This window comes from Cupressus sempervirens, chromosome 4 (assembly GCF_028749045.1).
Source record: "Cupressus sempervirens isolate cs-2001-9-10 chromosome 4, ASM2874904v1, whole genome shotgun sequence".
Taxonomy (NCBI): domain Eukaryota; kingdom Viridiplantae; phylum Streptophyta; class Pinopsida; order Cupressales; family Cupressaceae; genus Cupressus; species Cupressus sempervirens.
The window spans coordinates 55,592,989-55,618,341 of record NC_143121.1 but is presented as its reverse complement, the minus strand read 5'-3'; the positions used below and the strand labels follow the sequence as shown (position 1 = coordinate 55,618,341).

The following is a 25,353-nucleotide window of genomic DNA, read 5'->3' as shown; positions in this document are numbered from 1 at the left end:
TATCAATTACAAAAAAAATTGTGTGAAGATTGTCATAATTTTTTATAATGCTAAACCCTAGAGAAGAAAGTAAGGATATGATGGGATGAAATTTCACCTTGATATTATTAGATTATTAGACCTGTGTTGAATCTTCATGATGTGAAAATGAATTAAGAGAATGTTCTTACATAGGGTTTTGAAGGTATTTTTGAATTAATTCAACCTCCAACAATCATGTTTAGACATAGGGATTGAGAAACAACTTTAAAAAATCACAACACTACCATATTCAAATGGTCTAGGCCACTGGTTCCTTTAGTACCATTAACTAGGTCAAGGGGGACCAACATGTCATTGCCTTTTTTTTAAAGGAAACATAATTAGAAATACACTAAACTTAGTTAAGAACAATGGTTTGTATAACCATGCAAGCATATGACATCAGATTTGTAGAATATTGGCTTAAAGTAGGTTTGGAATTAGAGCTAGGGGATCACACATTAAGAAAATAGAACCAAATGTGGCATAAATAATACAAGTTTATAGTTTATGATTCCATACACCTCTCCTAACATGTTTTTTATCAAAAGTTTCTAAAAATTAATTTGTACCTAACTATTTTGTGCTAATTTCCCTTTATTCTCTTTACTATTGAGGTTGGCATTATAGTCCCCAACAATCACCAATATTTCCTCTTGATGATTCTTAATAAATTCTATTATTTGACTCCAAACATCCCACTTCTTTTAGAACTTCATTGAGCCATAAATATTGACTACATATTTGACTTAATTGGAGTTTTGATAATTGTCATCCAAAGGATTTGCTACTTTTGTATTGACTTCCATTTATTCCCCTTTATCTTTAACAATCTCATTAAAATCCTAATCCATCCAACTTTCCCTTGAATAGAAAGGACATTAGATGTGTAGAAATTTACAAACACCCAAATGGACATGATGAATCAACTAATGATTGTAAATCAGGAATTGAATCGCAAGTATGTGGAAATTACAAATCTCAAATCACAGAGGAACATACTGAAGAATGAATTGAAAATTGAGAAGGATCTATGGAGAGATTCAACAAACCTAAAGAGGCAATGAATAATTTTGAAGAACTTATGGAGTCATCTAGCTACTCTAATGGGTTAGGACATTCATGCATTGAGAAAGGAGAATCGTCTAGGAATGGAGAGTTGAGGGATGCAAAATCAAAGGACAAACCAATATGCTATCATTGTGAGAAACTTTGTCATACTACAAATATATGTGAAAGAAAACATGGTATGTAGAATCCTAAAACTAAGTTTATTGGTTAGTGTTTTTACTACAAGAAAAAAGGGCATTAAATACATGAGTGTAGGTCAAAATTGAGGAATACATCTGCCTCACCTAGATTTGAAGGATATTGTTGTAAGAAGTATGGACATAGATAACATGAATGCAGATCAAAGACAAAACCTTGCTAGACAAATAAGAGGAATAATTATGTACCTAACAATGCATGCTCCAAATGCCACAAGTTTGGGCATCTAAGAAAGAATTGTAGGACTCAAGTACATTCAACAAATCAAACAAAAGGCAAAGGCAAAGGCAAAGTGGAAATTGAGAAACTCAGGAAGGAAATGAATCAAAAATGGAAAAAGAAAGAAGAAGATGGAACTAGTGAAGAAAATGAAGCTAAGGTCACCCAATCCAACAGAGAAGGTGATCATGTCATCTCAAACTAAGAAAGAGAGGTATGCATGGAACTATATACTTAAGTGAGAAATAATACATCAGTTCCTTACATGAAAATGTGCCAAAAGTTCATATTTGCATATACAAAGATGCATATGAAAAAAATTGTGAAAGGTTGTTGAGTGTCATTAAATTTTCTATATTGATTGAGCATTGTAACATAGACCAAGCACTTTAGAAGAGCAATGATAGAGACCAAGAGGAATGGTAGAGACCAAGTGATATGGAAGAGACTGAGCTATAAAGTAAAGACCTAGTTAAAAGGCATCAATATCGACTGAGACATCTGGCTTCCACTTACCTAAGTACATAACATTAATGGAGACACTAAATAGATCAAACGAAGGTATATATTGAATATTGAAGACATTATCTCATACCTTGCATAAAGATTTCAAGAGCACAGAGCGATTTGGCAATTTGAATGATGAGTAAAAGATTTCAAGAGCAATTTGGGCTAGATGCTTGAACGAGTGGAGATCTAAGTTGTATCGAGTAATTCAAAGAGGAAAGAACTTAAAACCCTAATAACGAACATGGAAACTTCATCTACCATTGGAATAAGTCAAGAGGGTAGTAAAATCTAACTAGTGAAGAGTGACGCTTGTCCTCCATCAAAATTTTGTGCTATTCCATAAATTACAATGAAAGCAGATTCAACGGATGCACTATCTTTGACACTACATAAAATATTATGATCCATGATGTTAGAAACTATTACATGTGTAAAATTGGAGAAGTAGGAGACCATGAGATCAAGGAAGCATATGAGAAGTTGTGCAATGGAGGAATCTTGAAGGAAGAATTCAAATTTGTTGAAAGAAAAGGGTTAACTCATGCCCTAGAATTCCCAAGAAATTTCAAGATTGAATGGATTAAATTTGTCTTGAGAAGAATTCATGACATGAAGTACTGGCTACAAAATGGACCCATGGAGATTACAAAGAAAATGATTCATAGGGTTATAAGCTATCCAACCCTAGGCAAGAAGAAAACCATGCGATGTTTGAGTTGAGAGAAAATTGAGGCAAACACAGGAGCCAAGTGGAATGGATGTGGTATGTCCATCAATTTTTTTTTGATCCACTAATTAAGTTTATAGAGAGATTCATAGCTCATAAGTTCTACCTATCGAGCAGATTGAATAGTGTGCCTTATATGGTTGTGGATCAAGCATAAAAGATTGTAATGAAAGATAATGAGTATGATCTTGTTGACCTACAAAGAGTAAAACTTACAAAGAATCTACCATCCATAAGAAAATAAAATAATTCAATGTGTAATTTTGGATCCCTCATTATGTGTATTTTCTTTTATATCCAGAAGTATTTTCCTAGTGTTGGTCCAAAAGTATTTCCTGGTGTTGGTAATGTTGTTTGGGAGCAAGACATTCAATGAAAAAACAAATTAATGAGTTCATTACTCAACCGGGAGAAAATGTTGAGAATGTAATTGATGCTTATTTTGATGAATTTAAGAAAAGGATGAAAAGGATGATGAGGATACCTGAAGAACTAGTCACAAAATATTATATAGTGACATATGTTTTCTTGTCAATACAGACAACACAATATAAATAGTAAAGCCAAGGATGGATTGGTTACAAAGTTTTGATTATGAAATAGATACTAGTGATATAGTAAGTGCAAAAATTGAAGCACTATTGAAAGAAGAGAAAGATGTTGTGGTTGAAATTTTTGGTAGATATGAAGAAGTTAAAGAAAGAATAATTGTAAATATTAAGATAGCTTCTAAGGAAAATAAGAGGAAGAAAATGATTGAAGACCTAGAAGAAAAACTGGGCACCTTGGGCAAAGGTAAAGAACTATTACAATTGGTACAAGGTCTTGGTGAAGATGAGGAAAAAGGTAGTGGTGATGGGGGAGAGGAAGAAGAAGAAGGTGACAAGGGAAAAGCCCTACGTGTTGTCATGCCATCAAGCAAGAAGGCTAAAGGAATAAAGAAGAAGTTTGCAGTGACACCCATCCCTCCTCCTCCACCAACAAGCCAAGGACTAGGGTAGCTACTAGTGTCGAGCATACTACAAAGCATAAATTATCGAAGTCTCCAAAGCCTAGTGCTCCCAAAACTAGAAGAAGGAGATTGGTCAGAGGAACACCTATAAGGAAATCTAAGTTAATTGAAGAGGTATGTGCAGATCTGAGAAGATCATCAGGATTATCTAGCTTTAGATTTATAAAGTATGATATACTAGATAATAGTGATAGAAATAAGATTAAGAAGGCTATGGTAGACATGATTGCAAATCATAAACTACTATGTAGTTAAATAGACAAGAAGATACATCAAGATCTATATGATAAATAAGATGGCAAAAGGAAAAGGAAATAGAGAAAAAGATAAGGACTGACACATTAGTCCGAGTTATGCCTAATCTATCACAGGATCAACATGATACATTTTTTGAACTATATAGAAGTAGATTTGTTCCTAAGTACAATTTTTTTTTGATACTACAAAATAAAGAGGAAGTTGTACAACAACAAGACAAGTTGCCTTGGAAAAGCATTTTTGGATTATCAACAAAGAGAGTAGAGACAAACACTATAAACATTGAAGATGATTATAGCAGTGGAGAAAGTTCACATGTGCTAAGTCCACAAGGCAGCATGTCACCAGCACATGTTGACACCCCTGACACTCTAGAGGTTGAGTAATTAAGGCTCACAAGATCAGAGGTAGAAGGTGAAGAGAAAGAAACAAGTGTAGATAATAAGAGTGTTTCAAAACCTCATATTGAGGAAAGAGAATTAAAGAGTCAAATAATGTTGAATAGAGTGTGACAATTGTTGTCTCAAGCATAGATGCACAAGCACGAGCAAGTGGTGAAACCCCTTCACCAAATCTTGAAGTAGTGTTGAGCAACATAACTCCTTCACCAAGCAAGAAGAGAACAATAGAAGATCTTTCACCATTTATTGAAGTTAGTTTGAATGAAATCATTTAGATGTCATAATTAGATCTGGAAAATCTCACCTTGGAGCAAAAAATTTTGCTGCAAGAAGTTTTTGTAAAGAAGAAGAGAGCTTAAGAAAAATTATGTACTATATGATGTAAAGCATATTTGTGTTGATTCTTTTGACATTCAAAATTTTGATGAAGATGCACCAATAATCAACCAGCTTGTAAATATAGTTGATCAAGTGAATGCTAGTAATATGGAGTCAAATAAGAAACTAATGGATTGGTCTATGAGAAGATTTGAAACTAAGGTTGTGGATAAAGTTTCCATAAACATTGCCGAGTAGAAAATGTAATTACAAGAGAAGGTACATGTTATGCTAGAACTAATACAGAAGGTACAACATTTGTACAACATTCTATCAGATGTCTCAAGATTCACAAACAACATTCAAGCACAAATAAATAAAATTTAGGCTTAGATGAAGAGATCCAACAACATTATTTTAGAGTCAACAGGATCAAGCATTGGTCATTTCAATAATCTATTGAATGCTCAAGGCACATTGGTTGAGCTTCAAGTAGTCGACATCAATATGAGATCCAAATTGATCTCTATCTAGGCAATGTTTATACCTTACTTGGAGGTCATGTAGAGAGAACTAAAAATAGCCCAGGATCTTATCATAGAAGATCGCAATCTTTCAGTGGTAGATAGTTTAATTGATTTAGCTGCAAGACTTCAATTACATAATCATGTTTTGGAGGTAACAAGAATCACATGGGATCATGCACTATCCATGATTTCTAGAGTTCATAAGGAATTCATTGAGCAATAGGATTACTTCTACCTATTTATCCCCAATAGTCATGACATCAAGTGTTCAAAAAGCAAGGTGGAAATAGATTTGGAAAAGGGGAAATTAGATTTGTTAAAAGGAAATAAAGGGGAAAGAGATTTGAATAAGGGGAAATGAATTTGTTATTCATTTTTACATCGTTTATTCATTATTAATTGGCATAAGTCATAAGACTTAGGGGGAGAGTTCATTATTAGACTGTATTGTAAAGCTATAAATATGATAATTTTTATTTTCCACTAATGTCAAAGAGGGAGATTATTGGTATCTCTAACCACTATTGTCTATTAGTGTCAACCACTTAGTCATTTACAAGGTAGAGTCATGCGGTCATCACTACAACCGAACTACTCTATATAGGCTAAGTCATGTACATAAGAAAGTATATACCATACTCTATAGGAGCCAAGTGTATGCTCACCAAGTATTTTCTATACAAGCCAAGCTCAATAGTGATTGAGCAAGTTTCAAGCATACAAGTTCTGAGTTCCATAGTGTGCACTGAGTGTAATACAAATCGAGCAATAACAATTATTGAGCATTAGGAAAAAATAAAGATTGATAAATTTAGAGTTTACATAAAAGTCAGAAATGGAAGAAAATTTGAGATAAAACATTTTTCACGCGGAATTGGAAGGAATATTTAAAGTTTGTAGAGATTTTTATAGAATATTTAAAGGTTTTTGTATGTGTAAGTGATGTGGATTACATATCCCTATGTTGCGCAATCAATGATTGAGATGGAGGGTATATTATGGAAAAAGAAAAATCTTTACGAAACTATTTAAATAGCAAAGATCTTAACCTAGATCAGTATGCATGTATGAGAAAGAGCAAGAGAAAGAGTAGAGAGGTATATGCATGCAAACAAGGAGTAATATGTAAGTGATGGATCGATATTAAATCAGAAGACAACGAAAGGATTCTATTATCACTTAACATAGAAAGTGACCTATACAAGGAAATGAAGTGAAAAGGGAAGATAGGCTTATCAGATTAGATGATAGAATTTATTAGCAAGGAGAAGACTCAAAATTAGTTTACAAAGAAAATCAAGAGTTAGGTATTGAATCAGTTTTAATCAACTTAAATCAAGGTAAATCTCTTAACAAATTGATCTTAACTGATCTTTGTAAATCTCGTAATAGAGTCCTTACTTTTTTGTAAGTGTTAAATCCTCTAACAAGGTGAGACCTAGCACTCTTTTAAGATTTTAATAAGGTAGGCCCCTCATAGGGTAGATCATATATTATGATCAATTATTGTAACCATCATAGGTTAACTTTATTACTATAGTAGTGAAGATTTGTAGGTGTCATCCCCACCCCAATTTTACCTTCACCTTGGAGGGTTTCTAGGTAACAAATATTGTGTTACGTGTTTATTTTCATGCATGTGATAGATTAGATTTATATGTTACAACATACAAGTTTTGCATGCACAAGTTTACTGATAGATGTGAATGAGTTGGTGAAAAGTTAGCACATTCTGATAGGTTGATCATTAAAGGCATGAGATGATTGGTATAGGAAGGGTGCCTATGATGATCGACAATTGCTAAGTGGTGATCAATGATTATAATATAGTTTATAGCGGATTTTCAACTGGTTAAGGAAGAAGTCAAATCTAGAAAGGTAATCACATTGGATAGTGTGAAACTACAAAGTGAAGGATAATTAATTGGAATGTTGGATAAATAAAATAAAAAAAGGATGTAAGGTTACATTGGGAAAAGTAGCATGTTTTGACTAGTCTTAGTAGAAGATAGGTAAATCAAAATGAAGGTTGACCTAGTTAGATTGTCTCATTGAGATATGTAAAATGCATGAGAAGATGAGTGAGGAGCTTGAAGTATGAATTGATGGATAGGATTAAGAGACAAAATAGTATATGTAAACATATAGGTTTTGAAATTTAATAAGTTGTGTAAGATGGAAAGAAAGAAAGATAATGAGTGGCGCAACAAGGGGAAGTAGTAAGAAAGCAACAGAGTGATTGATCAATAGTGATCAAAGTCTTGAGAAAAGGAGAACACTATGCAGTGGTGACAAATCAAAGAGAAAAATAAGCCTAATAAGAAAGGAGTGACATAACTAGATAGGAGGTTTAGTTGTTCCCTAATAGCTACAACAGGTAAATCCTTGAATCAGGTGAATCCTAATAGGTTCTATTTGTAAATCACCTAAAAGGATAGAATCTCAAAAGAATTTAATAAATCATTTAACAAGGTAGATCCTAACAGATCTATTTGTACATTTGACAAGGTACAAAGTTAGTCCTAACATAGCGAACCCCTAGAAAGGGTAATTGTATACTCCTAACAGGGAAACTCATTTACTATAGTGGTGAGCTTTGTGGGCATCATCCCTATTGCAAGTTTTATCTTCTAATAAGGGTTTCCACATTATCAAAAGCATTATGTCATGTGTTATGTATGAGTGTCAATTTGATCTTATTATGCTTCATTTTTTGATACTAGTTGTATATTTTACTATTTGGAAGTTAATAATTCAATTTTTGCAGATCAATGGTTAAAGTTTGTAGACATCTAATTATATTGATTCACCCCCCAACCCTCCTCCTTGTACCTATAAATCATAATTTTTTTGACTTGCTACATTGTTATAAAAATAGGTTGAAACCCTTGTCTGACTATTCCCCTTAGTAGTCCTATTTTAGAGCCTTTGCACCCTTCTTTGTTTGATCTTTCTCTTCATGGGATTTTCACCTTCATGATTTTTTCCCCTTATTTCTACATACTCCTCTTAGGTCAGCCCAAGAGTGGAGTGTTTGAGCTATAGATGGCATCTTATTATCTTTTCCTTCACACTTGTGCTCATTCATATGATAAGAAGTGAGAGGGAACTGTAGTTCCTCACCTCCCATAGGCTCTTCAATTTGTACATAAAGTGTGGTCCTTATAAACTTCTTTCACATACAACTCTCTTGAACCACACATCCCTTGGATACACACTTTTTACAAGTTACCAACTCATCTTTTCTTTCAACACTCTCACTCCAGTTCCCATGGTATAATCTAATTTCCATCTACTTAGGTAAGGCTAGGGCCAATTTCACTTTATGTAGAGCCTTTTAACATGCCAAAAAAAATTTCCACCATATTTTTTTAATCTAGATTTATAGAGGAAACCGATTAATTGCCAATGATCCTCAAAGTTTCTTCATGTCTCAATATTCAAATGGTAAGTTGCATAACCTGATCTGTATCACAAACTCCTTTATAGTTTCTCTAGAGGGGTCAAACTTCAACACCTAATCTTTATTGAAGAATCTTGTTACATGTATTACATATGGCCTACTGTTCCTGATCTAGGGCTTCACATGTTTGTAAGATCATTATATGAGAAAAAATACACTAAGTAGGGATCTTACCTCCACTTTTCTCAAATTTCTTCTACGCTAGAGATTCACCCTAGGAATTACAAACCAACTTCCCCCTCACATGTTGAAGACATTTATCTTCCTCATATGTTGGAATAAATTATAGGAACCATTAGAGCCCATTTAGTTGCTACCATAGGAATAGGAAATTAGAACTAAAAATGGAAATGAGAACAAAAATTGTGATTTTTTTATTCTCTATCTATTTGGTTCACCAAATTGAAATTGGAATTAAATTTCCAGCCAAGCAATAGGAGATCCTCCTCTAGGATTTCCTTTTCCAATACAACCAAATATGCTTTCATTTTGTGCAAGTGAGGTGGTGTGAGATCCATGGTCATCTAAATCACCCAGAGAGTGAAACAACTTCTTTCCAAATGACTCTGATGCCCCATTTTCGGCCTCAAATAATTTGAAATAATAACATGCTTCTATTATTTTCCTACACTATGATCTAAGTTTACAGTCAGGTCATGCCTAGAATAGAATTATCTGAGTCTAAGGGTTTTTATTGCTTGCTTGAAAGATCATATATTCAATTCCAAACTAGTACTCATCTCCATGGTCTTCCAAGATTTAGATTTTTAGATTTGTAGTTAATTGGTATTTTGTATAGTGTAAAGCTGTGACAATTCTTCAGAATTCAATTTACTAGATTTAGAGTTAATTTTTTTTAATGAACTCTATTTCATTAGTGGTCAATTTTTTGTATATTGTAACCAATGAGAATTGTTGCCAAGGGTGAGTTGAGTTTCAAATTGTTGAGCTTAATGTGTCTACTATTGTGGATTGAAAGTTAATGAAGTCGACAATGGGTTGGTCAGGTTTGTGACTAAAAATGCCTAGATGTCTTTGCATATCTTGGACCTCAATCGACCCCATCTGTGCAAATCGACCCCATCTGTGCAACTAACTTTTATATAGTCCTTCCTAAATATGTTCTTGCCACATTTGGCAGTCTTAAGTGGACTTGTAGTTTTGATTAAATAGTAAAAACAAAATGAGAATAGGAATGACATATTCCAATAACAATTGTATTTTAGAATGGACATATGCTCATTTTAGAGGCAAAATGGGAATATATTCCTATTCTCTATTCTAATTTGGTGCACCAAATGGAGAATACAAACCATATTCCTAATTTCCTATTCCTATTCTAGCAACCAAACAACCCCTTATTATCTATTAAAAGAAGTATATAACAACACTAAAGCATGGGCATGTAATTTTTGGTCTCATTCGTACCTTGGTTTTGGTGAGGTAGATGGTCTTGGGTGACATTTGGTTAGGGTTTCTCTTTGTTGAACCAACCTCTTGTCACATCTTCATTACTTTTAGTTTGTCCTCCACACGACTTGTGCCCATCATGTTTATTCAACCCTTTTTGCTTTGCCCCAAAGCTTCCTTGTCCTATCTATACCATTAACCATTGCTATCTCCCTTCCTTTATTGATTTTGATATCTCTATGGTCCACCAAAGTTGCATCTAAACCCTTTTTCTAGCCATCTTGTTTCAATCTATTCATTTGGCTTTTTCTCAAACAAATGTTTTGACCCCATCCTTTTGTACCTCTCAATTGTCATAGTATGTTCCTACACTACTTATATTTCCCATCAAGGCTCTTGTTGAAGCCATGTCTATACATATCCTCCATGTGCTTCTCATCTCCCCGCTCTTCACTCCTACTCTTGAAACATTCAAGACTTTCATATTGGCAAGTCATCATTTGTCCATATGATGTGAATAATAACAAACTATTATCTTCAATTTTTTTAATCTTTTATAATTGCTGGTGGTTATTATTATTATTACAATAATAATATTTCTCTAGAGATATTAATAACAAAACTAAGTAGCACTTACATTCTATATAGTAACAAGAGCTCTGTCGAGCTAGAGTCTCGCCTTAAAAAGATTTAGAATAGAGTACAACACAACCAAACATGATTTGGTTTAATGGTTCATGAGAAATGGAAAAAAAATTAACATGACCTAGTTTGTAAATTTTCATGAAGATTTTTTCAACTAATTCTAAGTAAAGATCCTTTTTACTGTTTTATGATAATTAGTTTTCAATATGGAGATAGAAGTTGTAGGATCTAAGAATTACGCATGGTATTAATTTTTGGAGGAGATTATACTACACTTTGATCAAATTAAAAATAATAGAAAAATGTATTTCCAAAAACTAACCACAATAAACTGATTATATCAACATGGGGGATTGGCACCAAATAGGCCAATTGAAGCATTCAAAAATTTCCAAAGTGGATGTCATCTTACTCAATTAAAATTCCCACCTCAAGAAAGATAAGAGAAACATGGAGAATTCTAGCAATTATTTGAAGAAGACAAAATCAAAATTCATGATTGTAATGTTGCAAAATATTTACAAAGTTAGTATTTGGTACAATTTAGGGACAAATAGCTTAATTTATGGATCCATATTAAATATGTTATTAGTCTAATAACTTGGTTAAAATAGAAACATTATTAAGAAAACATTGACCTCTTATTAGCAACGTAATATCCAATTCTTTCAACCCTTCACTATTTCTATACCTAATAATTTACAAATGAAAAAAAAAATACATGAAGATTTTAAGAGGTACCTTAAAGTGTAATATCAAAATATAGTCCGTAAAACTATAGATAGATGAATGCAAGTGTTAGTATATACTTTTCCAAACATTTCTTGCTATACTTTTTTTTTAGATTACATTTAAAAAATAAAAATGTGATGTAAAATTAATATTCATAAAAAAATTGAAATACGAAATAGACTTTATTGAGTTTAGAGAAACATATTTATATATTAAAAAAAATAGTTATATTATGTTTGCCTGGTTTGATTATAGTGACACACGATTCAATTTATGGTATTTTATAAGTAATTTGAATCTTGTGAAACATTTTGTTTTGGATTTTTGCAATGTTTTTAACTAAAATATGTAGTGAAAAATTAAGTTACAATATATTGAATAAAATTTTAGATGAATACTTAAATTTCATAAAAAGTTATATTTTCAAAAAAATAAAATAAATAAACAACATAAATTCAAGGAAAATAACAAATATGATAATAAATTTCAATTTAAGAATTGGAATAAAAAAGTACATAAAATTCAAGGAAAATAACAAATATGATGATAAATTTTAATATAAGAATTGGAATAGATTGAAATTAATTTTAAAGATAACAACATTGATTAAATAAGAAAATAACTACATTGAAAGATTAATAAAATTGGAAAAGCCTCCATTCAACCAAAAGAGACCATAATTCAATTGTGGCAGAAAAGTCAATATGCCCCCCCTACGGTTTGGTATTATATTATTAAGTTGAATTATTAAACCTAACCTTTCTCTAAAAATTCCAAAATATAGAACTACTGCTATGTACTTCGATACTATGCTGCATATTTGCACAACAAAATCTCAAAACTGCACCAACTCCTTTTATTTTGAGTTATAAAGGTGCATCAAGTTTAATGTTGGAATGCAGATTCTTAGTTTTGTTGTTTCTTTATCACATTGAAATTCCAGTTTATTGTGTCCTCTATTATGATTTTTTTTCGAGCAATTAGTTAGGCTTAAATGTTCTATATATTTGATCCATTACAAAGAAGAACAACTCCACATGAGATAGGTGGAAAGGAAGCTTATGATGAGCTATTAAATACATTCAAAAAAATTTAAGGAATAATGGGAGTAATATATTATGCACTTTCAGTCAAAGTTGTAAACGTCAATGATGACTGAATCCTCAATCACTCCTTATAGAAACAAATCGGAATTTAGCTTGGAACCAAGCTCCCATGACGACCAACATAGCTAGGCAACCATTCTTGATCTCCTTCATCCTCAATTCCAAAGGACTGAGGCCCAACCTAGGGGTTTTGAACCAGAGACCTCCAAGATAACCCACATTGGTGCTAGTAAGGTTGTTGTTGGGGAAAATGGGTTTAGTGTAGACAGATCTAGGCTCGATTATGTTTGGCCATGACAACCCCTCTACCCATCCAAGCAACATCATTTCCACCATGAAGAGAGTGGTCTTGTCAGTGAAGTACTCTTGCTTGTTTGTAGTGTACCAAAAAGAAGCCCCAACTCTGTAAAAAATTCTAGGATGAAGATCCCCGCCACTCCCAACATTTCCCACCTGCAGTGCACCAAGTCCTATTGCACATTCCATTTCATCACCTCTGCATTTTCAATCCAAAAATTCCTAACCCTAAGAACATAGATAATCAATTTCAAATATACCAAAATGAGCTCATGTTCAACACCTTTTAAAATAAAAGGATTTATCTATAATATGGACACCTTCAACAACAAACTCCATTCTTTGGCCTGTTTAGCCAACAAATAATAGATCTTAAATCCTACAAACTCAAAGATGAACTATCCAGACCTATTAGCTACAATTACACGTGGAAAATGGCATCCAGATTGAAAATGAATAGACTCAACTATTATTGTAACTTCATATTTCCATTGGCTTGGATAGAGATATAATGTTTTGGTTGGAAATGGCTAGAAAATTACAGTAGTGCACATGTTAATTTCTATTATAATTTTATATTAAAACATAAGCCTAAGGTTGCACCAATCTACAACTCAATTAAAAAATTACAACCTTAGAATGAAATAAATCTTATTGAAAATCAATGGCCTAGTGATCAGCTTCCCCCAATATATTATGTTCTCCTTGTTGGTGATGAAATCTGTACATTAATGACATGTCGTGTGACAGTGCTATCATATTGCCACAATATTTTGAGGGATCCCCCTGCTACAAATCCATTCATTAGTCTCACCCGACTCTTTCATGAGATGGAAGACCCTAGCCATGTGGAACCGCACAAAATATTTGTTCAACATGCATGGTGCCACTTGAATCCTCAAACAAACAAATGTCACTCTCTACAATCCTTTTTTTCATGCTAATTTTTGAACTAGAAAATATAAAATACTATAGGAAAAACCATCAGCACCAACTGAAAAAGAGAAATTAAATTTTAAAAATTTATTTTAATAAAAAAATATTCTCACCACCTCAAGCTAAATGGATTATTTTGCCAATTTCACATTGTCCAAAGCATTGTCCAAAGCAATGACTAATAGAAATTAGATGATCAAAAACTAATAAATAAAAAATAAATAAATATATATCAAACTAACTACAAGTTTGCTAAAGTTGCTCAAATTTCCAAACTTGTACGGTGCATATAATTCCAAGAGCTTGGGATGCATGTACACTATTCCGTACATTAAAAAGCCACGTTTGCTTATATCGAAGACAAATGCACGACTGTTCATAGAGTTGATATGCAAGGCGACAAATGGATTAATAATAATAATAGAATAAAAATGAGGATATCTCTTTTCACTTTCTTTTCTGTTAGTGGAAATTAAAATATTTTTCAGTTTTCCCTGCTGTTATACTATTTGCATGTATGAAGAATCCACCAGGAATCCATCATTTAAATGATTCCGTTAAAAAAGATATATATATTAAATACATCCATCCGTTGCTATAGTTTGAATACATGAATCTGTTACAAAAAAAATTGAAATGCATCTAAAGTTATGGCTTGTAACGAGTCTTGCTTGCTTTCCAACCGAAAGAGACGTAAATTTATGATCACTAAACCCTAATTAATTAGACCTAGCCCTACGGTTTCTAATAATTTTCTTATGGCTTCTTGCAATTTGCATGAGTTGCACAATTTTTACTAATTTTGCTCTGTCTGCGTCAGGAGGTGTTAAGGAGAAAGAAGTCAGGTCAGCTGCAATCACAAGGTGCAGTTATTATATCCTTTTTAATTTTAGATTTTAAGCACTAAAATTTGCTGATTGCTTCAACCATAAACTACCCAGAATGCTATTTTGTTTGACAATCCACGCCACCCCATTATATTGTTTTTTAAAGTAAAAGCTGGTCTTTGTGATTGAATTAGCTGCTGTTCTATTTAACATCAGTCTTTGTGATTGAACTATGCTGTTGTCTCTGAGTTCACATTGGCCTTTTTGATTGAACAATATGATGTTCATTTTGAGTTTTGGAAGTTCAATCCCACTTTATCTGTTTTTCTACTGTTCTTTCTAACCTGTGTGTTCTAACTCCTATTACCCTGTACTGTAGAGAATTATGCGAGACACTGTTTCTGACATTACTAGTGAAAATTCAGCTTTAAGATGACCAAGATGCTTCATAATTTTGAATTAATACTACTATTTCCTTCCTCTGTGATGGCTCGTTTGTTAGAGTACCAATGATAAGCTAAAGCCTTATGTGGTTAGAATAGACAGCTTTAGGAACTTATTTAATACGCCGGGGTCGCTCATCTTAATTCAACTATTAAATTAAAACCTTCTTTGTCATGGAGGTTAATATAGGCATATTTAGGGCCTTTTTAGCTCCAGTATGATGGCTTGGCTAAGAAGAAATCTTAAATTTATCTCCAATCAGCCTCTTTTGACAATGAGGTTGGTATATACAACTTTAGGGACGTGTTTCATTATGACGGATTCAGCTGACAACAATTTCTGGCATCAGCTACAGTTTTAAGGAGAAATTCACTGGAACCCCAAACCTCTGACTTAACCTTTGAAGTCAAATTCAATATGAAAGAGAAAAGACATGCTTGTTCACGGATATATGCTGTGCATTATGAGTTAGCTGCACCCCAAGAAGCTTCTTAACTCATCAACAAAATTTAACCAAAAATAATAGCTCAATACTTATTGAAAGAACCTCATAAAAAATATGCAATCCCAATATAAAAGCTGATTTTCTTGCTTTTAAAAGCATGCATTATCTTGACTTTTTTTATAAAATCCTGAAAAAGTAGACAGAAATGAAAACATTTGATTTTATTTTGCACTCTTTAGTGAGCTTACAGATGCAGAACTCTAAACAGTTATTCATGAAACGTTGTAGGATGGATGCCCTAGAAAGTTTCAACACAATGGAGTAGCCTCTCAAGTGAAAAGTGTTAATGCGAATATGTCTGGGTCTCTGGTAAGTAATCCTATGAGTTGTAAAACTAATCATTCACTAAGTTTACTTTTGTAAAAACTTCCACCACTGGTTACAGATGCGAGTTACATGATTTATATATCACTAAAAGCTACTATTGCACCATTGTAGAATGTATGCACCAGAAGCATGTCCAGAAGGGCTCGGCAAACGCTAAAAGTTGGCTGGTCACTCAAGAGGAAAAAACGTGAACGTAAATATGCTAGAAAGGAAACAAATGTGCAGACAGAGGAGGTTGGAGTTGCTGAACACCCAAGCCTTTGTACTTGGGCCGTTAAGAAGAAAAGAAGTACATCAAGCCCAGTTCAATTTGTCTACCCATGGCCTTCCCCTATTGCTTATGTATGCCCTCAGCTGTTAACATATCTAGAACCATGTTCCTTCCTCTGCCAGACTGGAATTCAGAATGGTGACAAGGAGAGTGCAATTTTTTGTAAAGATGAGATAGAAGGTCCCAACACACCACCACAACCTAATATTAAAAAGAGAAAAGTTAATTGTTTGATCGACTTACCAGTTTATACAAATCTGACAGGTGAAAGCTTTTATAGAGCAGCATTTCCACAACCCTCTTTTGTGGGAAATTGTGATTCCAGTGAATTCAAGAATCAAGGGTCTGAAATTGCATATGATTCTGAAAATGTAAATGGGAACCAACATTTTCTTGTTAATGATTCTCCTAATACTGAGTTATATGAGCCAAATGGTGACTGGTGCAAAGCATTGACTAATTTGATAGACGAGAATGTTGATTCTGCTTTTACAAATAATGATGCCATTCTTGATATTTCAACTCAGGCATCAGATGTCGATATCTGTCATAGAAAAATATCACAACCACTCATTCGTCTAGGAGTTAATCAAGCAAGTGTATTGCCAATTGAAGGAACTGATCTGATCTGTTATGAAAAAATAACTGAAGATCCACATCCTTTTGTTAGTGTTTCCCCTGAGGCACAGTTATATGATTCAAGTGATGATTGTTGCACAGGGCATTTGAATAATGAGAATGTTGATCCTGCTTCCATAAATGAAGGTAATGCCCTTGATTCCAAGACCTAATTGTTTTCAGGTTTTGTGAACAGCATAATGCATATAGACTAGACAGAAAAGTACATTGCTATAGTTTTATTATTTTTAATGAAGCAAGTTACATTCAGTTATGAGTGTTCTGATCTTATATATTTTTTCTCTGTTATTTACAGACAGGTTACATATTTCTTCACCAGATTGGGAAAACAATACTCAAAATCACCTACTTGCAAGAAATGCGGTTCCCGATCTCTGCATTCATGAAAGTGTTGAGCACTCAAAGAAGCAGCAGCCCAATTCACTCACTCCTGAGCTTTCTTCCACCTCAGCTTCACCAACTTTAGGAGATAATGATGCCCTTAAAGACCAACCACTCCATTTACAATATAGATCTGATCTTTTAGTGACTGAGCAAGAACATAGTTGTGAGATTGACCTAAACAAAGTTCCTACGCAAAAACCAATGAGAAAGCATCGTCCCAAAATTCTTAAGGATGATAATTTTGTCAAAATTTCATTGTTGAAGATCCAAGGTAGTAGTACTCCTAGCAAAATTTCAAAAGGGCAGAACCCAAAAGAGAAGCAGACCAATTTACTCACTCCTGATCTTTCTTCCATGTCATCTTCGCCAACTTTGGTAGAAAATGCTGCCTTTCAAGACCAAACACTCCATTTACAATTCAAATCTTCTCTACTAGCAGTTGAACAAGAACATGGTCATGAGATCGATTTAAACAAAGTTCCTACTCAAAAACCTAAGAAGAGAAGGCATCGTCCTAAAATTCTCAAAGATGGTAGTTCTGTCAAAAAGTCAAGGTCGAAGATCCAAGTTAATAGTAGTACTAGCAAACTTCCAAAGGGTAACAATTTCAGAGGTAATCAGTGCCAGGCAAAAACTCCAACATCAACTAAAGAAGCCTCAAGTATTTCAACAAAATTAGATTCATTTCATTCTATGACAAATATAAGCTCTACTACAAATGGAGAGATGTCAGGTTCTTCAGAGGTTTTGAGATTTCAAAGTGATGGTTGTCAGAATAGAGTATCTGTACAAAGCAAATGTAATAATAAAGTGTTGTCTCTGTGCAATGCTACTGAACAAGCAAAACTGATGGTAGGGACATTTCAGAACCATTTGCAAAGTATAGATGAAGGGTTCTCTAAAAAATTTAGTTCAGCTATTCCACAGAAAAAAAGAAAAGCCAACTTGAAAGTCCTTGCACGGAAAAAGAAGAAATCAAAATTAAAAGAACTTGCACGAAAAAAGTTCACTATCTCAGATGAGGAGAATGCAAGTGCTCTCACAATGCAAATATTGTCTACAAATCCCCTTGTTAAATTCAAAGGGAAAAGGTCTCCTCGGAAGAAATTAGTTGGTTTTCAAAATGCTGGAGGTAATTTATGTCCAATAAATTCAGCTGTGCTATGCACAGATAGATCAGCAATGACATCAGACAGTGTTCCTAAGCATTGGCAGGGTATCGGAGTTGGTTTTCAGACACAGAAAATAGCTAATTCAAACAACAATGAGCATGCACATTGTGCTGATACTCTATGTTTATGCACGGAGAATAACCATGAACAGGGACACAAAGTGCTTTCTGAACATATTGTTCATGATCGTCAGAACAGAGTCAAATTTATAGATATATTGGATGCGATTCAAGAAAAATTAGAAAACCTGAAATTTGATGAGGATCAGGTCTACACTACACAGATACACAACAGGAAAGAAATGATACCTATTGAAAGGAAAGATGATTTGATTTCTAGTGCAGAAAGCTTGGCTTTGATCCCATATGAGGGCTCTCTGGGAACATTGAAGATAAAAAAATTTCGGCCAAAAGTTTTACTAAATTCAGAGACAAAGATAGAATTTAATCTTTTAACAGGGAAGGAAGAGGTTGAGAATGACACATATGATGATCTTTTAACAGGGAAGGAAGAGGTTGAGAATGACACATATGATGAGAAAGAAAAGTTGAATCAAGAGAGAAATATATTCAAAAACAGGGCTGAAAGTTTCATAGCATGTATGCGTGTCTTGCAAGGTAATACATTAGTTTTGTTAAATTTCTTTACAATCAATCTTAAATGTTCGATGGATTTTTTTAGGGACATTATCGTCAGTAGAAGAACTAAATTTTTCAAAACAGGTGAACTAAGTTTTTTTACGATTTCAAGTATGTGGTGTTTATTTTGTAGTTAACAGTATGTTATTTTTTATGACATTCTGACAACTTGTACTTTGGAAAAGTAATTTTCTTATTTAGAATAATTTGTGTTTTATTTTGTAGCAAACATGTATTTTATACATTTTTGATATTCAAATCACAACTTTCTTTAATAAAACCCCCTCAATTTTGTCTATTTTCTTTTAAAATTTGGCTCAATGGAAGCAATAGCTTGAAATGCAAATCAGACATTTAGCTGCCATAAAGTTCTGATATGATTTTTAGATCCTTTCATCAGTGCTGTTTCTAGTCTGTTTTGAAAGATTCACACAGCATTGAAGCCTCGTTTCATGAATAGATAAACTCTTGTTGAAGGGCTGGAATGAGAAATTTATCAAAATCAAATCACATAAACAGAACCAAAGTACTCTTTATTGTCAACTGAGATCATAACATAAACATACAACCATTAACATGCTTGTGTTATCAAGTCAGATTTAAAGATTCATACATCCTTCAATCTGCTGTTTACAATTTCTTGGTGAACAAGTCATCAAATGGGAAACATACACATGGTTGCATTCGCAAATAGCTTGCCCAAAGGGCTTTTTTCTATTTACAGATCTGAAACCCAATGTTTGGACTGCTGTAGCTGTTATTTAAGGTCTGATATAAATTGTAAAATGCTCGTACAGGCACGGCCGTGATTGTTTGCAACCGAGCAAGCCTTAAATCTCTGCTTCAATGCACTTCCACTTGATGGAAAGAGGTCCAACCACTTAGGAATCACTCCAACGAATTCCAACAGCTCATAAACATTTGTGATTTAATATGCAATCTGGGTGTTAATATGACTGAAAACACCACTGCGCAGAGCATAGCAGCAAGAAGACAGCTTCCAAATGCTCCTGCAGAATTTCTCAAGATACTTCAAGGCTCATAAAAAGTAGCCCACAGCTCTTCCACTTCCATACTAACAGGGAATAGCATTTTGATCAAAACTGATTGACCTTCTAAACATACATGGCAAATAAATGGACTGGTTTTAGTTTCATATCTGCTCAAACACAAATCTAAGTAATGTTTGGCTGATAATGAACTGCCGTAGCTTCAACCAGCAAGGCAATACTTGTCAATTATCAGCTAGAAATTAATCATGTTCCATCTTCATTTTTTAATGTCAAAAGGAGGTTTTACAACTAGGGTCACCAAAAAGAAAACCTAATGAATCGGCAATCAAATTACCTTTTATATTTTCATTTTTTCTTCAAATCCTGATTTTGGAAAATCTATGAAAACCAGGGTGTTTCCTGTGTGAAAATATCAAACTAGCTAGGGAGGTTCTTTCACTACCAAAATTAGTTTTTTTGATGAGTGTTTCCAGCATCAATCAATCTTAGAAGAACATTTAGGTTCATTCCAGCAGTGTTTTCTTAAGTGTGTAAAACTCTTGATGTGCAAACGAGACTTCAAAGTTCAATATAGTAATGCAGAGGGAAGAATTAGGGTGATGCTCTTCAAATTTGAATTTTATTTCCCTTATATTTCAAAATTTTGAACAATATTATAGTTCCTTCTTCTTGGCATCACCTTTTAACCTCAAAATAAACCTTTTTCAAACTTAACTTGCCCCTCCCTTTCCTAAGCGTAGTATTTGGGGGCAAAACATGGAATAGTTCTTAAGCCACTAAAGTGATAAGATAAAGTCACTTTATAAAAGGCACTTAATTGGAATAAATAAAGTATAGACTTCCAACCTTAGAACTTATCAAGGCACTGAATTCAAAAACACTTCATTCTGAAGTTTGAACTAAGAGGAAGCGAGACAAATTGCCTGAAATGGAACTTACACAAAATAGCCATATGCTGAAAATAGGAGCTCTGTCTTGAACACACCTAAAATGAAAAATCACTTGATACAGCCGTTCACAAGACACCAAATCTCTTGACCAACTTCACTTAGACTACAAGAGCCCACGAATAGGTTAATGGAATACCCAAATTGACTTGGTGCTAGAAGGGGATATTACACTTTTACCCTAGAAAAAGATGTAAATATGTTAGAATCGGAAAAGAAAACATCAATTTGTGTTTAATATATGACACTTGTAAGCTCACAATTAGAATTTGCAATTGTAACCTGCATTATTTTATAAATCAATTTGAAACATGATATTAAACGAGTCATTTAGTAACTAATCTATTCAACAGTAGTGCAAAATCTAGAAAAGGTGTTATTCAAGATTCATTAATGTCTAAAATAATTTCTTTGTAATGCCTACTAGCCATACACAGCTTACAGGTAGAATTTTCTAGCATGTGGTGTTTGCAAACATGTGAATTGATGTTTCTGCAAATAGATTTAGATATAAGTGAAATAGGTTTCCAAATTTGTTTGTTTTGAAAATGAGTGAATTCCTAGGGTCATACGAACCTGAATGTTAGCTGTATCAAAATTGAATATTTTTAATGTGGGAATAATTTTTAGAGTATTTTATATATTTCTCTTGGTCTACATAAAATTGATTTGAAGCTAGAATGTATTTTTGCGTGTAGGCAATCGGCAATTCTCACCTTGGAAAGGATCAGTTGTTGATTCTGTTGTTGGAGCATTCCTAACTCAGAATGTTTCTGATCATCTTTCAAGGTATTTTAAGACTCAAACATTTATTTGAGAACCCAGATAATTATATTTGCAATTATATGAGTATAGATGCTCATATAAGCAACTTCTTAGTGTAAGGTATATCAATCTAAGATGAATAATCTTTCTTCTAGAGTAACCATTAATTTTATGATATTCTAATAAGTTTCTAATGTACTGTATAGCTCGGCGTTCATATCCCTTGCTTCACGTTTTCCTAATGATGAAAATACTAAATTTCATGAGGAAACAACTTCAAGCAATTTGGGCCTTAGTATCGAGAGCGCTCAAAATCCAAGATCAAGTCTCCTTGACAAGGATCATGAATCAACTATCGTACCAGTGCATGTAACAGTACCAGATGTATCTGTAGCATCAGTTGAGAATTTTCAAGCAGAAAATGAGGGAAGAAATGTTAAATTTCATATGGAGATGACTTTGGAGGAGGTAGCTTTCAATATTGAGCTCCCTCAGACTCCATCCTGTAGGCTCCCTGACAAGGTCTGTGATACAAATTTGTTACAGAGGCAGGACACAGCACCAGAATTATGTGAAAAATATGTCCAAGACAATACAATAGAAAATGGAATGGGTAATACTACATTTCAGGAGGAGATATCCCACGAGGATCTTGGACTTGGTGAGAAACCCCAAGGTCTACCTGATATATTGCAAATTGATGAAACTATAAAACTAGATGATAATGAAAGATTGGTGCATACACACTCTGAGCACAATCAAGACTATCCCCATGCAAGAGAAGAGCCTTCTTATGTAAACAAAATCAGCTACCATTCTCTTGGTCAAGCCTTTCCACATGGTTTCCATCAAAGATTTTGTGAAGAAAGAAAACAAGCCTCTGTTGTTTCTGACTGTCAGTGTAGTTCAATTGCAAGTAATACTCCTCTACATGATTATTTTGATTCAAAAGTTCCAAAACATCCCCGAAGTAATAGGAGACCTGGTTCTACCAAAGATCATATCAGTAGAGCTAATCATATAAAAAATCTTATCAGCAGAACTTTTCATATCAGAGATTCCATTAGTAAAACTAGTGGCATTTCTAGAGCAGCTATGGAAATGAGCCAGGGAAGTGGCAAGAAGAAACTTGATTGGGAATCTATAAAAAGGAATGCCAAGGACTTCAACGATTGTGCAGTTAAAAAAGAAAGGTGCCCAAATAGCAAAGATTCTGTAAATTGGGATGCAGTTAGATGTGCCGATCTTGAAGATATTGCAGATTCCATTAAAGACCGTGGAATGAACAATGTTCTTGCAGGAAGAATCAAAGTGAGTTATTGTACAACCTTTTTGAATCTTTAAAATCCAATGTTCTTTAGATGCTCATTTTTGTTATATTTTAACAAAAAATGCTATTTTGACTTACAATGCATGATATTTTTGTTAAAATATAATACTTTATATTAAAAATGAATTGGTAAATATAGAAACTTTATATTGATTAACGATGACGAATTTCTTCTCAACTTTCAAGTCAACCTATCACTAGCTAACATTCATGTGAAAATGAATACTAGCTAAAATTTATCAACATTGACAGCAAGTAGATTTCCACAATCTATAGATAATCTTCAAAAAGGTTCCAGATTTGATTGAGTAGGTATTTTTGCATCAATATATCCTAATGATGGTTCACAGACTGCGATCTGAAATGTTGACGCAAAAATGCCTATACAATCGGATCTGGAAGCATTTTGACATTAATTGACATTGCCTTCTTTTATCTACTATTATCTTTCTAAGAATGATGTGTCTACGATTTTGTTTGAGTAAAATATGATTGTAATTGATTAATCAATTATATTGAAAATTCTATTACTATCATATTATTGATGAGAGGGTTTTTCCATGGAATACCATTGGTTCTAACATCTCCACCTTAATGACGAATTATCCTAACGAGTTCTTATATGCAAGTATCATGGATTTCCATCTTCCCCTCTATGAATTATTTTTATGCCAAATCTTTTTTATTTTGATAAAAATAAAGGCATGTAACTATAGAAATCTTGGATCCAAAAGTAACAAATACTTTATTGTTCATTTAAAAATATAATTGGTTTTAAGGGAATCAATGATAATATTATGATACTTATGGTTGTATGCTCATGCAAACTTTACAAAAGTATCTTCTATCCTTTAAAGGGTTTTCATTTTGATTGATGTTGTGGTAACTATTCATATTTTGTAAACGCTTGGTCTCCAATCTCAATCACATGACTATATATGTGTAAGTGATGTTAACTTAGAAATCATATCAGGAAATCTCGGATAAATAATGAGACAATACCACAAAAAGGAAAACCACAAACAAATATATGAAATTTTAAACTCAAAGCAATTTTGAACCGAAATCACTAGCTTTATGAAATCATAAATTCTAAAAATTATATGTAAAATAATTTATGATACTTATACATCAAGTGTCAACACAATGTTTCTAAAGAGAAAGATGCCATCATAGTTATTATAGGGCTAGCTTGTATAATTAAAATTATACCTATTGATGCTAGTCTTGTTCCACTACAATATACAAAATTGAATACATAGTATTTTGAGAGTAAACACCAGATTTCCATGTAATGTCCCTATTTTTGCCAGCACCGGAGTTTCAGGGATTAGCCTATTATTGTGATCCTCGTAGGCTAATTATTGTGGATAGAGGGTCTTTAGAAGCAGTGCCTTGGCTTGGGAGGGTCTTATCTTCTCCACAATTCAGTAAGCTATAGGTTGGTCTTCATTTGTCTTAGATTGGACTTCGATTGGGATTAGTTTTGTGTACTTACTATTTGTGATAAGTTGGTATTGATTGAGATGGACCCTTTCTATTTTTGGAAAGTGCATTTGGTCACATGGAGAAATAATAGGTGTGACTCCTATTTTAGATGACATATTTAAATGATGAGTATTTTGGGAGTTATTATATTTTTAGTGGCCAAATTATTATTAAATAATTAAATGGCTTATTATAAAGTTATAATTTAACTTTATAATTTCACTTAAGTTGAGGGTTGAGTTATGATTGGAAAGAGCCATATATTAATTAGTTAAGCCAAGTCAAGTGAAAGAATTTAATGAAAGCTTCTAATTAATGTTGTGTGGTGAAGCTTCTTGAGTGAATTTACATTTTGGCAACAAAAGGGAATCTGGAGGTTATAAATACAATCCCATTTGTTGAGAAAAGCATGCTTGAATATTTATTTGCTTTAATATTTATTTTCTTTATTGCCTTTGTGATTTTTTTGGGTTTAAAGTTTGTGCCCTTGCTAAAGTATAAGAGTTTAAAATTTGAGTTGTTCCATTGAATCTACAACTAAATTTTGTAGATTCAAATCTAAGATTTTGTCCTGAGTTTGCATTGGCAATTGTGTTGAGGTATACAATTGGCCATTTCTCCTATTGTTTTACTATGGCCAAGGAGAGTTTTGTGTTGAAGAATTTCACTGGCATTGGAAAAAATTATTAAATTTGTATCTGCATTTTCTATTTGAAGGGATTGGCCGATTATTGAAGGGTGGCATTATCTAC

At 33.3% G+C, this 25,353-nt stretch overlaps 1 protein-coding gene and 1 long non-coding RNA gene across 6 annotated transcripts in view; one reads left to right on the top strand and one right to left on the bottom strand.

The window, feature by feature from the left end:
- The first annotated feature begins 14,256 nt into the window (after nt 1–14,256).
- Nucleotides 14,257–25,353, top strand: part of LOC149559913 (transcriptional activator DEMETER-like) — a 212,555-nt gene continuing 201,458 nt past the window's right edge. The window contains exons 1-8 of one of the 3 annotated variants that reach the window (XM_089824363.1): nt 14,257–14,544; nt 14,672–14,714; nt 15,856–15,936; nt 16,066–16,990; nt 17,160–18,889; nt 18,935–19,037; nt 21,717–21,807; nt 21,990–23,094. In XM_089824363.1, the coding sequence (XP_089680489.1) occupies nt 15,922–15,936; nt 16,066–16,990; nt 17,160–18,889; nt 18,935–19,037; nt 21,717–21,807; nt 21,990–23,094 (3,969 nt within the window). In that variant the 5' untranslated portion in view covers nt 14,257–14,544; nt 14,672–14,714; nt 15,856–15,921. The remainder of the gene's footprint in view (nt 14,545–14,671; nt 14,715–15,855; nt 15,937–16,065; nt 16,991–17,159; nt 18,890–18,934; nt 19,038–21,716; nt 21,808–21,989; nt 23,095–25,353) is intronic. The other 2 variants (XM_089824362.1, XM_089824361.1) reach the window with 2 other exon arrangements.
- LOC149559912 (uncharacterized) overlaps nt 19,571–25,353 on the bottom strand; it is a 207,799-nt gene continuing 202,016 nt past the window's right edge. For all 3 annotated transcript variants that reach the window (XR_016363638.1, XR_016363637.1, XR_016363635.1), the window contains one exon: nt 19,571–20,068. This is a non-coding gene — a long non-coding RNA (uncharacterized LOC149559912). The remainder of the gene's footprint in view (nt 20,069–25,353) is intronic.